The sequence below is a fragment of the Saccopteryx leptura genome, chromosome 1 (assembly GCF_036850995.1).
Source record: "Saccopteryx leptura isolate mSacLep1 chromosome 1, mSacLep1_pri_phased_curated, whole genome shotgun sequence".
In the NCBI taxonomy this organism is placed as follows: domain Eukaryota; kingdom Metazoa; phylum Chordata; class Mammalia; order Chiroptera; family Emballonuridae; genus Saccopteryx; species Saccopteryx leptura.
Window position 1 is genome coordinate 386,518,864 of NC_089503.1, and position 13,576 is coordinate 386,532,439.

General features: G+C 54.4%; 1 protein-coding gene across 1 annotated transcript; it reads right to left on the reverse strand.

The window, feature by feature from the left end:
- Positions 1 to 6,580: 6,580 nt before the first annotated feature.
- Positions 6,581 to 10,519, reverse strand: LOC136387727 (HLA class I histocompatibility antigen, B alpha chain-like). Its single transcript, XM_066359697.1, has 8 exons — positions 10,405 to 10,519; positions 9,906 to 10,190; positions 9,305 to 9,580; positions 8,433 to 8,708; positions 8,197 to 8,313; positions 7,324 to 7,356; positions 7,141 to 7,188; positions 6,581 to 6,991 (listed from the first exon to the last, which is right to left on the reverse strand). Exons 1-8 carry the CDS (start codon positions 10,466 to 10,468, stop codon positions 6,987 to 6,989), a joined length of 1,104 nt encoding a protein of 367 aa, XP_066215794.1. The 5' UTR covers positions 10,469 to 10,519; the 3' UTR covers positions 6,581 to 6,986.
- Between the last annotated feature and the right edge of the window lie 3,057 nt (positions 10,520 to 13,576).

Below are 13,576 nucleotides of genomic sequence, written 5' to 3' on the forward strand. Positions count from 1 at the left end.
TTCTAATGTGTTCAGTTTTCTCAGTGAAGCAGGAAACAAGATCACTGGCAGTAATGAGATGGGGAAGGAGGGTGAGTGTTTGAGCAGAGGATGGGGGAGACTGAGGGAGCCATGAAGGGACAGGATGATTGCAGGCAGCAGTGTGGACCCCCTTGTGGTCTGAGTCATGATGTTAATATGATGCTTACACGTGTCTGTGTTGTCTCCAGCCTCCTGTAGCTGCACGGGGCAGGTGCAGGGAGGGCAGAGGTAGAATTTCCTGGCTGTGTAGTTTTCCCAAGCAAGGGTGACAAGGCAAGGGAGATCAAGGGAGGGATTGAAATGCTGTCTCATGGAATTGAAGATGAGTGAGGAGGGAGGAGAGGACATCGAGGGGTGAGGGACAGTGACTAGATGGTAGGATAATAACCTGGGATCCCAGTGGGCACAAAGGATTGTGGGAGGTGATGTAGCACAGGGTGGTCTCAGGCCTGGGAAACAGGCACATTTGTGATGAATGGTTTGCTGATATTACATTAATCGCATCAGTGTTTCCAGAGCTTAGGCCGCTCTGTGAGGTGAGTAGGGAGATGGAGGGCAGAGCGTGGGAAGCATGGCGTGGAGACTGTGGGAGGGCTGGGTTATTGGCAATGACAAGTCTAGGGGATGACATGGTAGGGGGCCCAGGAAAAGCAGAGCAGAAGGTCATGGAGGAGAGGAGCTCAGGGAAGTGAGGAGCCAGGGACTGAGCATCCTCTGCTGTGTGTGTTCTGTCCCTGCTATAAAGTGACCACAAACCAAGTAGCCTTAAACAATAGCACTTTATTACTCATGGGCTGTGTAGGTTACACAACCGACATGTGTTCACTGGACTAGGAATAAGGGGTCAGCAGGTCCCTGCCCCTCACTGGGGCTCTGGAAGAATCCACTGCCAAGCTCATTCACTTGGGTTTTTTTTTTTATATATTTTTTTTCTGAAGCTGGAAACGGGGAGAGACAGTCAGACAGACTACCGCATGCGCCTGACAGGGATCCACCCGGCACACCCACCAGGGGGCGATGCTCTGCCTCTCCGGGGCGTCGCTCCGTTGCGACCAGAGACACTCTAGCGCCTGGGGCAGAGGCCAAGGAGCCATCCCCAGCGCTCGGGCCATCTTTGCTCCAATGGAGCCTTGGCTGCGGGAGGGGAAGAGAGAGACAGAGAGGAAGGAGAGGGGGAGGGGTGGAGAAGCAGATGGGCGCCTCTCCTGTGTGCCCTGGCCAGGAATCGAACCCAGGACTTCTGCACGCCAGGCCGACGCTCTACCACTGAGCCAACCGGCCAGGGCCTCACTTGGTTTTTTGAACTCAGATTCTTGCAGATGTGGGACTGAGTCCCTTGCTGGGTGTCAGCTGGAGCCACCCTGAGCTCTCAGAGGATGTCTTCAGTCCTGGAACGTGGCCCCCACAGCACACACAATCCTTCCCCCACGTGGGACCTCTCTGCCTCCCCTCACCCTCATCTCTCCTGCAGCATCTCTGAGTCCACCCGGACAATCTCTCTGCTTTTAGGTTTATGTGACATGATTGGGCCCAGCCAGGTGATCCAGGATGGTTTTCCTGTCCTAAGGTCCTTAACCTTCATTACATCACCTGGTCCCTTTGCCATGTAAGGAAGCCTGTCCACAGTCTCCATGCAACTGGGATGGACATCATGGGGACCACTGTTCAGTCTTCCACATCTGTGTATGTTGAAATAGCCAAGGTCAAGGAGGTAGCACTCTGGGTAGGGTAGGATTGTGCAGAGCCTGTGGAGATGAGCATGCAGGATGTTTGAGGGACCAGGGGTGACTGAGACACACAGGGAAAAGGAGAGAATGAGGTTCATCCTGGTGGATTCAGGGCAGATGGTGGTGAGTGTGAGAGAGGGAGGTGGAAGGAGCAGGGGTCTGGGGCTCTCACTTGGGCTCTGTCGATGGGGATGAGGAGGTTTGGGGTGGTCAGTCTTAGTTCCAGTGGGTGGACAATTTCTTGATCCCTTGATTGTGGGGTGGAGTGTTGGAGGAGAGGAAGGTCTTAGAGGACATTCCAGAGTTCACTCTTAACCCTGACGGAGGGGACTGTGCTCACACCAGGTCTCAGTGTGACATCACTTCTAGGGCACCAGGTGTGACCCTGATATCGCTGCTGAGGTGACAGAAGGCCCAGAGGGGCTGTGCTATGAGCCCCAGAACCCCCGTGTGCATGTCCACACTGTGGACGGTTATGTAGACAGTGAGATGTTGTTCCCAAATAAAATATTATTTCATTTCAAAAATTCAGTTTAAAGAAGTACTGAGAAATAGGAAGTGAAAGAAAATATTTCTACTTCTCAGATTTCCCTGGTGTTACCATCAAGGGAACACAGAGAGGGGTGACCGGGAGGGGTGGACACTCAGAGACAGCACAAGGCCCTGAGCGCTCCTCTTCTCCACGTGAGAGGCTCTGGGGGGATGACACAGAGGACCTTGGTCAAGGCACATATGAGAAGCCATCAATGAACAGCTGAAATGCCCCAATTATGAGTAGATGCTTCTCATTTCTCTCTTTTACTGTCTGTCTGTCTCTCTCTCACTAAATTAAAAAAAGAGAGTCATGTATTACTTTGACATTTTATATTAAGAAATTAGTTATTTTCTCCAGCGTAAAAACCATATTATTTATTTATTTATTTTATTTTATTTTCATTTTTATGAAGCTGGAAACCGGGAGAGACAGTCAGACAGACTCCCGCATGCGCCCGACCGGGATCCACCCGGCACGCCCACCAGGGGCGATGCTCTGCCCACCAGGGGGCGATGCTCTGCCCATCCTGGGCGTCGCCATGTTGCGACCAGAGCCACTCTAGTGCCTGGGGCAGAGGCCACAGAGCCATCCCCAGCGCCTGGGCCATCTTTGCTCGAATGGAGCCTTGGCTGCGGGAGGGGAAGAGAGAGACAGAGAGGAAAGCGCGGCGGAGGGGTGGAGAAGCAAATGGGCGCTTCTCCTATGTGCCCTGGCCGGGAATCGAACCCGGGTCCTCCACACGCTAGGCCGACGCTCTACCGCTGAGCCAACCGGCCAGGGCAAAACCATATTATTTAAAAAATGATTTTTTTAAAGAGATGAGTACAGAAATATTTAGGGGTGACGATTGTGTGATTTGGCAGGTAATTTTCAAATATTTTAACAAAAACTATAGAGATATATAACAGAAAATAAAGCAAAATATTAAAGTTCTTTCAAAATATTGAAGTGATTAAATAAAGTTCTTTCAATCCTTATGTATATTGGAAATTTATCACAGTAGTTTGGGGAAAAATTTTAAATAGTGATTCTCAATGACATGAGAAACATTTACAACATGCTGTTGAAAGAAAAGAAGGCTTTAAGCCTGTGTGTGTGAGAATTGTCAGCATATGAGAGATGTCAGTGTGTGTGAACATGATTGTGTGTGAGAGATGTCAGTGTGTGAGCATGTCCGTGTGTGTGCACGCGCACGAGAGGTCAGTGTGTGTGTGTGTCTGTGTGTGTGCGCTCACAAGAGGTCAGTGTGTGTGAGCATGTCCGTTGTGCGTGTGCATGCACGAGAGGTCAGTGTGTGTGAGTGTGTCCGTGTGTGTGTGTGTGCGCACGCAAGAGGTCAGTGTGTGTGTGTCCGTGTGTGTGTGCACGCACAAGAGGTCAGTGTGTGTTAGCGTGTCCGTGTGTGTGTGCGCATGCATGAGAGGTCAGTGTGTGTGAGCGTGTCCGTGTGTGTGCGCGCATGCACAAGAGGTCAGTGTGTGTGAGTGTGTCCGTGTGTGCGCGTGCACACGAGAGGTCAGTATGTGTGAGCGTGTCCGTGTGTGTGCGCGCATGTACGAGAGGTCAGTGTGTGAGCGTGTCCGTGTGTGTGTGCGCACGCAAGGTCAGTGTGTGTGAGCGTGTCCGTGTGTGTGTGCACACGCGAGGTCAGTGTGTGTGTGTCCATGTGTGCGTGCACGCACGAGAGGTCAGTGTGTGTGAGCGTGTCCGTGTGTGTGTGCGCATGCACGAGACGTCAGTGTGTGTGTGTGTGTGCACGCACGAGAGGTCAGTGTGTGTGAGCGTGTCCGTATGTGTGCGCATGCACGAAAGGTCAGTGTGTGTGTGTGTCCGTGTGTGTGCGTGTGCGCACGTGAGGTCAGTATGTGTGAGCGTGTCCGTGTGTGCACGCGCGCACGAGAGCTCAGTGTGTGTGTGTCCGTATGTGTGCGCATGCACGAAAGGTCAGTGTGTGTGAGCGTGTCCGTGTGTGTGCGCGCGTGCACGAGAGGTCAGTGTGTGTGAGCGTGTTTGTGTGTGTGTGCGCATGCACGAGAGCTCAGTGTGTGTGAGCGTGTCTGTGTGTGTGTGCGCATGCAAGAAAGGTCAGTGTATGTGAGCGTGTCCGTGTGTGTGTGCGCATGCACGAGAGGTCAGTGTGTGTGAGCGTGTCCATGTGTGTGTGCACATGTACGAGAGGTCAGTGTGTGAGCGTGTCCGTGTGTGTGTGCGCATGCACGAGAGGTCAGTGTGTGTGAGTGTGTCCGTGTGTGTGTGTTGGTGTAGTGTATGTCAGTGTGTGTTTCCGTGTGCCTGAGTGTGTCCATAAGTCTGAGCGTGTTGGTATTGTGTATGGCACTGTGTGTTGCTGTGAACCAGCCTGGCTAGTAATTCCAGGTCCTGAGTGGGAACAATGTGGAATTAAGAATATAGGCTTAAAGTAAAAGGATGGGCTTGGGAGGCCTCTGCAATGCTGATGGCAAGAACAGAGCGCCCTCCACACCACTTTCCTGTTTTATTTATAGGGCAGTGAGGCCATTAGCAAATCAAAGAGATCTCTGATCACATTTCCAAGGCAACTTAAGAACTCTACCAAGTGCAGAAAACCCTCACTGTACATAACACCTTAACTTCACAAGAAAAAGGATAAGAGAAACTTGCCTCCAGTCTTTCCGGGGAACATGGGGGCAGGATGAGTATAAACAATCCAGCAGCATAAGCAAAATAGCCTTTAGCAACTTCACAGAACAAGAAGTGAGGTGGGGGGTTGGGCAGACTGTCAGCTTACTGCCAGTTCCCCACACCTCTGTTCCCCAAAATCTACACTGCAAAACCCTGCTGGCTTTCAGTCCCCAACAGTGTGTGTCTGTATGTGTGTGTCCATGTCTGTGTGTGAGTGTGGTGCACACTCAGTGTGTCGGTGTGTAGCCGTGTGTGGCAGTCTGGGTGCACTCACTCATTCATTCACTCAACACAACAACAACAGGGCATTTCAGGGCAGTGGAAATGCAGCTGTGGACATCACATCCCTGTCCCTGTCCTCACAGAGCTGACGGTCTCAGGAAGGGACAGACAGTAACAAATAGATACAGTGTAAAGTGTGCTAGTGACCTGGGTGTGAACAAAAGCAGAGCATTTGTGCAACTGAACATGGCATGAGGCTCCACCAGTCAGGTGACCACATGCTGGAACCGGCCATGGGACGTGCTGACACAGAGAGGCTGGGACTGTGCAGAGTGCACTAGGAAAGGGTGGACGGAGCAGCAGGGACAGTGTCCAGGTGCCAGGAGCAGCAGGGACAGCAGTCCTGGCCTCAGGACCAGGGTCCAGCATCAGGGAGTCCAGGGTGTGAGTGTGACATGTGCCCAGCAGCAGGACAGTGGTTCCTGTGTGGGACCCGACCAGGCTGGTCTGTGTGTCTGCTCCTGGCTGTGTGGCCTCCAGCTGCTCTGTGGTTTTCCCCAAACACTATTAGTCCCCAATGTCATGTACATACTGCTTTATATCTGAGCTAGAAATAGGTTGGATTCCATTGTTTGCTGCAAGAAATCAATAAGGGGAACAGTTTCAAAGAGCAAGTGTTCAGAGATTTTATTACACTGACCGGGGGGGACACTTCCTAAATCTCCCACCTGACTCTGCCCCCCTGCGGAGAGAACAATAGGTACCTCCCAACATCACACCTTCTTACACACCCCCAGGCCCCTCCCAACGACTCCCTTGTATTTCTAACAGACGTCTCAGCTCCACCATCTCTTACAATGAACACCTGTGATGTCCTTTCAAATATGCTCCTTCCAGAGCCTCCCCATCTCTACTGACAGCAACTCCGTCTACTTTTATCCGCTGAGAGTTTTTGTGACCTTACTCCTGTCTCATATTCCAGATCAACGCATCAGGAAGCAGGGACACCCAGAGGAGAATGAGACTGGAACCCCAAACAAGGACAAAAACAGTCACACTGCTCCACAGAAACAAACGACTGAAGACCCAGGAGACGGGGGTTGATAGGCAAACCCAGGCCTGAGCCTCGGCTGACTGACCTCACAGAGTCCTCGCTGCCCACAGACCTGCAAGTGTCCTTTATTAGGACAATTTATGAGGCCTGGGTGACATTTGAGTCCCTGTAAATACAGGTCCTGGGGGACAAAGTTCTACTGGAGAGATAAGGACAAAGGAGCAGAGAGGTGACCCAGCTGAGGAGTGACCGCTTGAAGCCCATGATGCACTGAGCACCGACTGGGCACAGGCCTGACCACACTCTGTCCTCACAGCCTCTCCTGTCCCTGCAACAGACTCAGCACAGCAGACACACGGGTTCTGGAAAGTTCTCAGTGCTTTCATTTATTACCTCTCAAACTTTAGGGTCTTCTCTTTTAATTAACCCAACAATCCCTCATGGCAAGAACTGAAAATACAAATTCACACCCAGAGTCTTATTTCAATAAGAGAGTAAGAGGCTGCAGCTCAGTGCTCCACGAAGTACAGACAGAGATGGGGAGGCCCAGCCCCCCTCTGCTGGACAGGGAAGTGTGGGGAAGGGGCGTGGTGGGCAGGGGTGGGCCAGCCTCCCACCTCCTCACACTATGCTGATAGGAGTGGAGACACGTTCAGATGCCCTTTGCAAAAAGAGAAGTAACATGTTCCCGAAGTCACAAATGGGGTTGGTGTGTGTGTGTGTGTGATGCATCTTCCGTCATTCAGTCCCTGACAAGGCAGCTGTCTCAGGCTGTAGAAGAAAATAATCACAAACAAATTCAGGTCAGTCACTGTAACTGGTGACATTCTCAATAGCCCACCTCATACTCAAAATGTCCCAGAGAATCCCCATCAACCAGTCCTGTCCCCTCTCCCCAACCCCTCCCATCAGGGTCTCACCTTTAGAAGCCGTGAGAGACACGTCAGAGCCCTTGGCACTGTCACTGCCTGGGGTAGAACACAACAGGACATGGTCAGAGCCCCCAGGACAGGAGACTAAAGGAGGAACTATGGAGGGAGGATTCCCCATGGCTCCCGTCTGCACTGTCACAGGGTCTCAGGGGTCACACTCTCCATACTCACTGGCAGCCTGAGTGTAGCTCCCTCCTTTCCCACCTGCGGGAAGAAAACATCCCGTGAGAGACCAGGGAGGAGGCAGGGCCATGAGATCCTAAAGGAACCCCTAGCCCTGGCCAGTTGGCTCAGCGGTAGAGTGTTGGCCTGGCGTGCGGGAGACCCGGGTTCGATTCCCGGCCAGGGCACATAAGAGAAGCGCCCATTTGCTTCTCCACCCCCCACCCCCTCCTTCCTCTCTGTCTCTCTCTTCCCCTCCCGCAGCCAAGGCTCCAATGGAGCAAAGATGGCCCGGGCGCTGGGGATGGCTCCTTGGCCTCTGCCCCAGGTGCTAGAGTGGCTCTGGTCGTGGCAAAGCGACGCCCCGGAGGGGCAGAGCATCGCCCCCTGGTGGGCAGAGCGTTGCCCCTGGTGGGCGTGCTGGGTGGATCCCGGTCGGGCGCATGCGGGAGTCTGTCTGACTGTCTCTCCCCGTTTCCAGCTTCAGAAAAATACAAAAAAAAAAAGGAACCCCTAGTCCTGGACCCCAGAGAAGTTTCCAGAACTGTGAGTATAGACCCAGGACCCAGGACAGGATCAGGAAACCTGAGGAAAGTACATGTGTGGAGACTGGAACAACCATCCTCCAGAGGTTCTGTCCTCAGCAGAACTCTCCCCTCTGACCTGTTACTGTTGGGACCCTGGTCCCCATCACCAGACTCATTAAGGTGATAAATCTGTCAGCCTCATGTTCACACGTGCCTCACTAAAGAGTAAGTGTTAGCAAACAGCCCCAGACTGGGCAAGCACACACGTAGGGATGGTACTTCACATTAATAAAGTGGACACACTTCTTCCTGGGCTTGAAACCTGCTGTGGGACTCAGACCCCACCCTTCCCTACCTGAGCGCCTCCTCCTCCACATCAAAGCTCCCCCCACCACAGCTCCAGTGACCACAGCTCCAAGGAGGACCAGGACAGCAACGGTGACCACACTGGGGATGGTGGCCTGAGGAGGCTCTGAGAAGGGAAGGGAAGGTCAGGGCCCTGACCCCCAGGCCACAGCCCCGACCCTGCTGAAGTCCTCCAGAGGCCCCTGCTCCCTGAGAAGAGGCTCTGTGCCCGTGTCCCCTCCTCACCCCATCTCAGGGTCAGGGGCTCGGGCAGCCCCTCGTGCTGCACATGGCACGTGTAGCTCCGCTCCTCTCCAGGGGGCACCACCACTGCCGCCCACTTCTGGAAGGTCCCGTCCCCCGCAGGCCTGGTCTCCACAAGCTCAGTGTCCTGGGTCAGGTCCTGCCCGTCACGCTGCCAGGTCAGGGTGATCTCCGCAGGGTAGAAGCCCATGGCCCAGCACTTCAGGGTGACCTCATGGTCAGAGATGGGGTGGTGGGTCACGTGTGCCTGTGGGGGGTCTGAGGAGAAGGGTGAGAAATTCAGTAACTTTTCATCTCTCATGGGTCACTCCAGCAGCACTCCTGTGACCATCCTGAGAGTGGACAGGACTGCTGGGGTGGGGGAGGGAGCACAAAACTGAAATACCAGCCAAGACAGAGGCATCTGGGATGATATCTTAGTCTTGGAAAGTTCTAGAATCAGAGTTACGCAGCCCAGGGTAGGAGGCAGGTCTCTGAGAGGAGAAAGGGGTTTCTTGTCCAGACCAGGGTGGAGGCCAAATGACCCAGAAAAGCCAGGGTCAGACCTCAGCCACACTGGGTGGGGACAGAGAACAAAGCCTGAGGGAGAAAGTCCCCATGGGTTCCAGGGCCACTGTCAGGGTCAAGGGGAACCGCTGATGGGTGGTTTCAGGGTTGGTCTCCCCTCCATCCCAGAGAGACTGCACCTAATTGTCCCTGAGAAAAGGGGGAGTCGGTCTCTGGTCCCGGTTCTGAAAACCCAGGGGACTCAATGTCCTGATGCAAAGGAGGGTGTTCTGACCCAGGTCCGTCTCCTGTCTCCGTGTAGGAGCCACAGCCCGAGGGGAGAGGAGGGAGCCCCGCGGCCCTGGTACCTGCGCGCTGCAGCGTCTCTTTCCCCTTTTCCAGGAAAAGGCGGAGCCACTCCACGCACTCCCCCTCCAGGTAGTTTCTGTAGCGCTCCGCCTCTCCGGACTCCTCAAACTTGCGGCGGGTTATCTGAGCCGCCATGTCGGCTGCGGTCCAGGAGCGCAGGTCCTCGTTCAGGGCGAGATAGTCGGTACCGTCGTAGGCGAATTGCTGGTACCCGCGGAGGAGGCGGCCGTCCGGGTCCATATCACAGCCGAGCACGCTCTGGAAGGTGTGAGACCCTGACAGCCTCCTGCGGTCAGCCCCGCCCACTCAGCCCCGCCCCTTGGCCAGCCCCGCCCAATCAGCCCCACCCGTGCTTAGCCCCGCCCACTTAGACACGCCCCGTGGTGAACCCCCACCCAATAAACCCCGCCCCCGAGCTTAGTCCCCGCCCACCCAGCCCCATCACCCTCTCCAGTCCTCCAGGATTCAAGCTAAACCAAAAACCAAACCGGGTCAAAGTCCCCGCTGGCTCCTCCCAGGTGAGGTAGCGGGTCCCGCGGTCTTTGATGGAGCCCGTCCGTGGGGTTGGGGTCGTGACCAGGACCCGCCCGCGTGGCTCACCGTCCTCGCTCTGGTTGTAGTAGCCGCGCAAGTTGTTTAGGCCCAATCGGTAACTCTGTGCGGCGCCCATAGCGATCTGCGTGTTCCGGTCCCAATACTGCGGGTCCTCCTGCTCCACCCACGGCTGCTCCATCCACTGCGCCCGTGGTTGCACCCTCGGGCTCGCGGCGTCGCTGTCGAACCGCACGAACTCCGTGTCGTCCACGTAGCCGACGGCGAAGAAGCGGGGCTCCCCGCTGCCGGGCCAGGACACGGCAGTGCTGAAATATCTCAGGGACTGGGCACCTGGAAAAGTGGTAGGTTTGAGACCCAGCGACCCTCCTCCCTGTGTGGATCCCGGACCCGCGAGACGGAAAAGGGGACGGGACAGTTCACAAGTCAGGACGGGCGGTGGAAACTCGCCACCCCTGCCCCCTCCCTGGGTCCTGCGCCCCCTGTGCCCCCTTCAGGTCCCTTCGCTGCTCCCCGCAAACGCCGTTTCCTCCCGATCCGCACTCACCCGCCCAACTCGGGGTCAGAACCAGGGCCCTCGAGAGCAGCATGAAGAAGGCTGGGGACCCCATCACCCGCACCCTCAAGGTGTGGGGACAATCTGTGTCTGGCAAGTCCGCGGATACAGTATAACCGGGGACGGCGGGTAGGCTGATTGGCTTCTCAAGAAACCGGACACCCAATGGGAGTCAGAGATGGGGTCGCGTCATGAGTATCCAGGAAGAAGGACGCACACAGGCGGTGAGAGGCGGAAGCAATATCCGGGAGATGGGGACTCCCCAAAACTGACCTTTCCCTCCCAGACTCCGCCCTCGGGCTGAGACCCTGAGAGCCAGGCCTGGGGACCCGGGACTGTGTCCTCAACCCTCCTCCTGCGCGTAGAGCTCTTTGTCATCGGTCTCCCTGATTCCTGGCCCAGGGGCTGTGTGAGGACACCAGGGAGAGACCCCCAGGCTGGGCCCCGGCCATACCCCTCTTCTGTTCCTGGAATCGCTTTCCCTGAAATGGATTCTCTGCCTCCCACCACTTATCTCTCCCCCTGGACTCTTCTAGAAGAAATTTCACCCCAGAGACTTTGATTTTAGAGAGTGAGCTCGCCCTGGGAATGGGAATGGAGGTGGAGGGACAGGGTTTCTCTTAACCCTGGAGAAGCTGTGTCTGAAAACACGGGATGGAGATCCTCAGAGACCAGTCTCCCTGTTGTCTGTGAACCCCAGTGGGGAGTACAGTCTTGGAAACCCTGAACATCAGGAAGCTGATCTGTAAAGAAGTGATTTGGCCCCTTGGTACAGAAATGTGTCTAACCAGCACTGCAGTCAGACTCACAGAGCTCCTGAATTCTACTTCCCACACAGTGTGTCTGTGACTCGGGATTGTTACATTGTGAAATGATCTTCATTCAGGAGCCCTGAGTTTGTCTGTGAGTCCCTCACGTCCTCAATACAGAGAAGCCCAGGGAAGCCGTGTGTCACTGTGCATTTCAACAGGGGCATGTACATCCTCGAAGTTACAAGTGGTTAATGTGGTCATCCAAATGATGGAGAGAGAGAAGGGAGTTTGGCTGGAGGCGTCCCAGACCCAGGGCAGAGTAAGGAAAGTTCAGAGAGGGTGTCAGGGAGCTTGGAGCTAAATCAGCCGTCAGAGGGGCAATGGTCCTGCCTCAGTTTCCCTGCTGTTCTCAATCTTTGACGGGAAGGAGCCTGTGAGAAGCGAGATCCCAGAGCACATGGGGCAGCAGATTTAAGAGCACAGCAGCGGGACAACAGTCAGTTATGCTCCCTCAGGCTGAGGTCTGGGTGTGTATTCTCACGCTGCCACGTGACCTAGTGAAGGAAAAAATGAGAAGAGAGGAAAAGGGAAGAACTGCTGGGCCAGCACCTTTATGTAGATTAGGAGGGATGAGGCCTCGAGCACCAGCAGAGGGACGGCTCTGGCTGGGAGTGTGGACAGCTCACCTGTGGTGAAGTCTCCAAGTAGACGGTGTCGGAAATCTGTGATAGTCATCTTCTAATGCGTTCAGTTTTCTCAGTGAAGCAGGAAACAAAGTCACTGGCAGTAATGAGATGGGGAAGGAGGGTGGATGTTTGAGCAGAGGATGGGGGAAACTGAGGGAACTGTGCAGGGACAGGATGATTGTGGGCAGCAGTGTGGACTCCCTTGTGGTCTGGGTCATGACGTTAACGTGACAGTGTCCATGTGGCTGTGTTGTTCTCCCCCCTCCAGTAGCTGCACGGGGCAGGTGCAGGGAGGGCAGAGGTAGAATTTCCTGGCTGTGAAGATTTTCCAAGCAAGGGTGACAAGGCAAGGGAGATCAAGGAAGAGATTGAAATGCTGTCTCATGGAATTGAAGATGAGTGAGAAGGGAGGAGAAGACATTGAGGGGTGAGGGACGGTGACTAGATGGTAGGATAATAACCTGGTAACCTAGTAGGCACAAAGGATTTTGGGAAGTGATGTAACACAGGTTGGACTCAGGCGTGGGAAACAGGCACATTTGTGATGAATGGTTTGCTGATAGTATATTACACATGTGATCAAATTATCATACCAGTGTTTCCAGAGCTTAGGCCGCCCTGCAGGGTGAGTAGGGAGATGGAGGGCAGAATGTGGGAAGCATGGCGTGGAGACTGTGGGAGGGCTGGGTTATTGGCAATGACAAGTCTAGGGGGTGACAAGGGAGGGGGCCCAGGAAGAGCAGAGAAGAAGGTCATGGAGGAGAGGAGCTCAGGGAAGTGAGGAGCCAGGGACTGAGCATCCTCTGCTGTGTGCGTTTTGTCCCTGTTATAATGTGACAACAAACTGAGTGGCTTTAAACAGCAGCCCTTTATTATCTCACGGTTGTGTAGGTTACAGGTTTAACATGTCCTCACGGGGCTAGGAACAAGGGATCTGCACGTTGCTGCCCCTCGCTGGAGACTTTGGAAGAATCCACTGCCAAGCTGGTTTACTATGTTGTTTGAATTCAGATTCTTTTCTTTTTTTTCTTTTTTTTACAGGGTCAGAGAGTCAGAGAGAGGGATAGATAGGGACAGACAGGAACGGAGAGAGATGAGAAGCATCAATCATCAGTTTCTTGTTGCAACACCTTATTTGTTCATTGATTGCTTTCTCATATGTGCCTTGACCGCGGGCCTTCAGCAGACTGAGTAACCCCTTGCTCAAGCCAGCGACCTTGGGTCCAAGCTGGTGAGCTTTGCTCAAACCAGATGAGCCCACGCTCAAGCTGGAGATCTCGGGGTCTCAAAGCTGGGTCCTCTGCATCCCAGTCCAATGCTCTATTCATTGCTCCACCGCCTGGTCAGGCTGAACTCAGATTCTTGCAGATGTGGGACTCAGTCCCCGTTTCCTTGCTGACTGTCAGCTGGAGCCACCCTGAGCTCCCAGAGGATGTCTTCAGTCCTGGAACGTGGCCCCCACAGCACACACAATCCTTCCCCCATGTGGAACCTCTCTGCCTCCCCTCACCCTCATCTCTCCTGCAGCATCTCTGACTCCAGCCAGAGAAATCTCTCTGCTTTTAGGTTTATGTGACATGATTGGGCCCAGCCTGGTGATCCAGGATGGTCTCCCTATCCTAAGATCCTTAACCTTCATTACATCACCAAGTCCCTTTCTCATGTAAGGAAGCCTGTCCACAGGCTCCAAGGATTCAGGCTGGACATCTTCGGGGACCACTGTTT

Excerpts from the sequence above, each read along its gene's own strand:
- LOC136387727 (XM_066359697.1), bottom strand. The coding sequence starts at position 10,468 with ATGGGGTCCCCAGCCTTCTTCATGCTGCTCTCGAGGGCCCTGGTTCTG. Across the intron at positions 10,191-10,404 it reads TCTGACCCCGAGTTGGGCGG|GTGCCCAGTCCCTGAGATAT; the intron begins GTGAGTGCGGAT and ends CCACTTTTCCAG. Across the intron at positions 8,314-8,432 it reads GCCCCTGACCCTGAGATGGG|AGCCTCCTCAGGCCACCATC; the intron begins GTGAGGAGGGGA and ends TTCCCTTCTCAG.